The sequence below is a fragment of the Castanea sativa genome, chromosome 8, assembly GCF_040712315.1.
Source record: "Castanea sativa cultivar Marrone di Chiusa Pesio chromosome 8, ASM4071231v1".
Lineage (NCBI taxonomy): Eukaryota > Viridiplantae > Streptophyta > Magnoliopsida > Fagales > Fagaceae > Castanea > Castanea sativa.
This window is the reverse complement of record NC_134020.1, coordinates 24,007,460-24,011,176: the sequence shown is the minus strand read 5'-3', so window position 1 is coordinate 24,011,176 and position 3,717 is coordinate 24,007,460. Positions and strand designations below refer to the sequence as shown.

At 32.8% G+C, this 3,717-nt stretch overlaps 1 protein-coding gene across 1 annotated transcript; it reads right to left on the bottom strand.

The window, feature by feature from the left end:
• Positions 1 to 2,593: 2,593 nt before the first annotated feature.
• On the bottom strand, positions 2,594 to 3,432 carry LOC142606595 (uncharacterized). The gene has a single exon (XM_075777904.1). It carries the CDS (start codon positions 3,376 to 3,378, stop codon positions 2,935 to 2,937), a length of 444 nt encoding a protein of 147 aa, XP_075634019.1. The 5' UTR covers positions 3,379 to 3,432; the 3' UTR covers positions 2,594 to 2,934.
• Between the last annotated feature and the right edge of the window lie 285 nt (positions 3,433 to 3,717).

Below are 3,717 nucleotides of genomic sequence, written 5' to 3'. Positions count from 1 at the left end.
ATAGATAAATATCCCTATAATAGTTTTTTTTTTGGGGGGAGGGGGGGGGGGGGTTGTTAAGATGTTGATCCGTTAATAAAAAAATTTATTATTAATTGGTGTTACAGGCGTAACACTAACACTAAACACCATCTGTAACTTTGATCTTTATCCTCAATTTATGTATTTGAAAGTTCAAACCATAAAAAAACTATTTTATTTTATTTATTTATTTATATTAAAAATCCTTTTATCCATTTATTATTCATAGTATACCGTATACGTCCCTTAACAGATAGAAAGAGGCGGGGATAAAAGTAAGGACACATCCATTGTCCATTGACAATAAGATAAGTTGAAGAATCCGTTTGCTTTATTTAGTTATTATCATTAATCATTATACTAACAAACAAGAAAAAGCAAACAAGAACAACAGAAGCACTATATAAAATGGGTTCTACCTAGCTTAATTAGTAAAGTTTCTAACGGTTGAATAAGAGATTTGAGATTCAATCCCTGCTTACACCAAAAACTGATTGGTGTCTTGATCTGATGATAAAGAGTTATCATTAGGAGTGGACGCCATAGGTTGAAACTCTCTCTAAAAAAAGAAGAAGCACTATATAAAATACAGAAACAACACCTTATCAAATAAAATAAAATAAAATAAACAACCGAAGCATTATATTTATACCACAAAGGGCACCTACTTTTTCCTTTATCATTTTTAGTAATTAGTATAAGGTCAATGATAATTAAATATGTATGTGGACCTCAAAAAAAGAGAAAGAATTATCAAGAACAACGCTATATACCTCAAACGGTCCAATTCCATTGCATGCCCATTGGCAATAAAAAAAAAAGAAATTGGAAGATATCACTATCAATTCTTTGTTCAGTAAAAACTAAAAATTATACATTGTTACCTGTCATCTCTCCAATATCTTGAATTAAATAACTATACATAATTTATGCAAAACTTAAAGCGTCCAACAACAACAAATCCTCAAAATACTAATGCTAAAGAAGATTATGATTGATGGTATCTTATAATCATAAGAAATCATTAGTTGCGTGAAGTGCAAATTATGTAGTTGGCATGGTGCCACTGCCACCGCAACCAAATACAAAATAGAAAACAAACCCAGAAAAAGTTTAAATATTTCACAGTCGATCGATGAACCCAACAAAACTTGGTTTGTAAGTTCCATAATATGCACAAACTATAAGTATGACTATGATTTTGTGATTTTGGGTCCCATATCTTTTGCTTTTTTGTGTTTGGATTACTTCTCATATATTAATTATTTTTCATCCCAATATATGGGTGATTCTCATTCTATGGTCATCGCTATCTGGATAATTGTTGATATATATAATGAAAGGGGAAGGCATATGTAAGCGATAATTGAAGCCACCTCATACTATCCCTAACTTTTATACCCACTAGGACCACCCACCATGAATGAATCTAGCTAGGACTAGACCAATTCAACCACCACTAATCTCTACCTCTCAGTGAGATTATGGAGCCAACAAAGTAAATAAATATTCCATCGATAGTTGTTTAATGTGTAATGTATAGAAAAATCACTCTTGTTTTTTTAGAACCAAATTTGAGTTTGTTATTATTTTGTTAACATTCATTGCTTTTGGCTTAAGCCAGAAATTATTCCTTAAAAAATAGAGAGGAAAAAAAGTTGTGTAGTTGCACATTAAATCTAAAATTGGTTTTCTTTAGAACTATTCTTTCTCCCATATAAATAAACAAGATAATGTCTTAGCACATGCCTTAAAAAATAGGGATATCATTTTCTTTATGAGTCTAAATATAATTTACTCCTCTTTGACATTCGAAAATATTATTGTACATGAGGTTTTAGGTGATGAATAAAACCATGCTAAACTGATTCTCCCAAAAAAAACAAGAAGTTGCACATATTGGAGTTTAATTTCTTCTTTGAATTTGTCACTTTGTACATGAATGAACCGCACGTCCATTATTAATGAGTTTCATGGCCACAGCTAGATAAAATCATAAAACTATCAGTAATACTAGAAATGACCAATACTTCTCTTCTTCTTCTTTTTTTTCTTAACCAATTTATCGTCTTTTGTTTGGTGCAGAAAAGCACTTGGACTTGGCCATACTGTACTGTGCACATATAAATATTCTCTATAACTGAAAATCCTAACCGCTTATTGTTACTAAGTACTAACGTGTTCAGTCCTCTCTCTGGAACAATTAATCGGGGCATTTAACAAAAAGTGAGTACATCCCAAAGCTTCTGACAAAATAACAATGAAATATAACTGCACATCACATCATCTCCATTAATCCTCTTTCTTTCTTATTTTTTTCTCCCTGGCTAGAAACAAAATTTTAATAATTATTATGAATTTGTGACAATGGAGATAGGTCTCAAATTTACTGCCAACCAAAAATACTGACAGAACTATAACGACAAGTCTACAAGTTCTTTAGATATATATCTCAATAAAATTTATATAAAAAGAAGGCTCTGTTTTCTTCTCTGTAAACATAGTGGCAGTGATTTCGATCCCCAACCTCATACTCAACTTCCAATAGAGAAAATTAAACATTACACAAAAATAAATAAAAATATAAAAATTCCTTATAATTAAAAAAAAAATTATATTTTTCCACTCAAACTTTCGCTCCATTTACAATGTTACCAAACTATATATTTGTTCGAGTAACACCCCAATTAAAAGACTTTTATCAATATGCCTTCTGTCATTCAAATAAAGTATTCAATAAGACAAAAATTGGGCATATATATAATAACCAATCATTTTTGTCTTATTTTACACTTAATTTAAATTGATACAATTCTCTCAAATTAGGGTATCAATCGGGCAAACCAATAGTTTGTGGACAATGAAAATGAAATCAAGTGTGTGGATCAAATATAATTTACCAAAAACATAGAATCAAATATCATCAACCACATCAACCTTGGCAGTGCAAAATAGCAAGCGCCGGAAGAAGGAGAACAAGGCATTGCATGAACCCTCCTTAGCCTTCATGAACACTCCACGGCCAGGCTTTTTCTTCTCATCAATAGTAGTACTCTTTGCCTTATTGCTTTTATTTCCGGAGGCCATTCTCAGCTTTACTTTCTCCAAACACTTCTTGGTCTTTTCGGGGACACTCTCTTTCCTAGAGAAAGTGTAGCTCCTCAAGAACATTTGCCTGCATGAAATGCTGTCCACCACTGTAGGGTGCGGACGCGCCCCGGCAGCACGGTGCCCATTAGAGCTTACGGCCCTCACGAACTCGGCGTCGGATTCTGGCCATTTGTAGAGGTTGGTGTAGGTTGGTCGGACTGGTACACGGCTGTCTTCGATGCAGTTTGATATGCAAACCGAGGCCATTGGCTCCAAGCAAGGGTTAGCAGTGATGGCTTTGCTTTTGTTTATAGAAATAGAGCAGAGTGTGGGAGTTTTGTGAGGGACAATAGTATGGTTTTTTATGCATTTGGGAGTGTTAATAACTTAATATATATGTGATATGAACGTAATGATTTGGAATGATGTTCAGGGTGTGTACATTTGAAGTCTCTAAGACAAATTAATTTTCTTCTTAATCATGTGATTTGACATGATTTTGAGTAGACTGTACGATTTGTGGGTGTACATATGAAGTGTAACCCAAATGACCTGATAATGTTTCAGAATTTTTTTTTTTTTTTTTTTTTTTGGGGGGATAAGAAT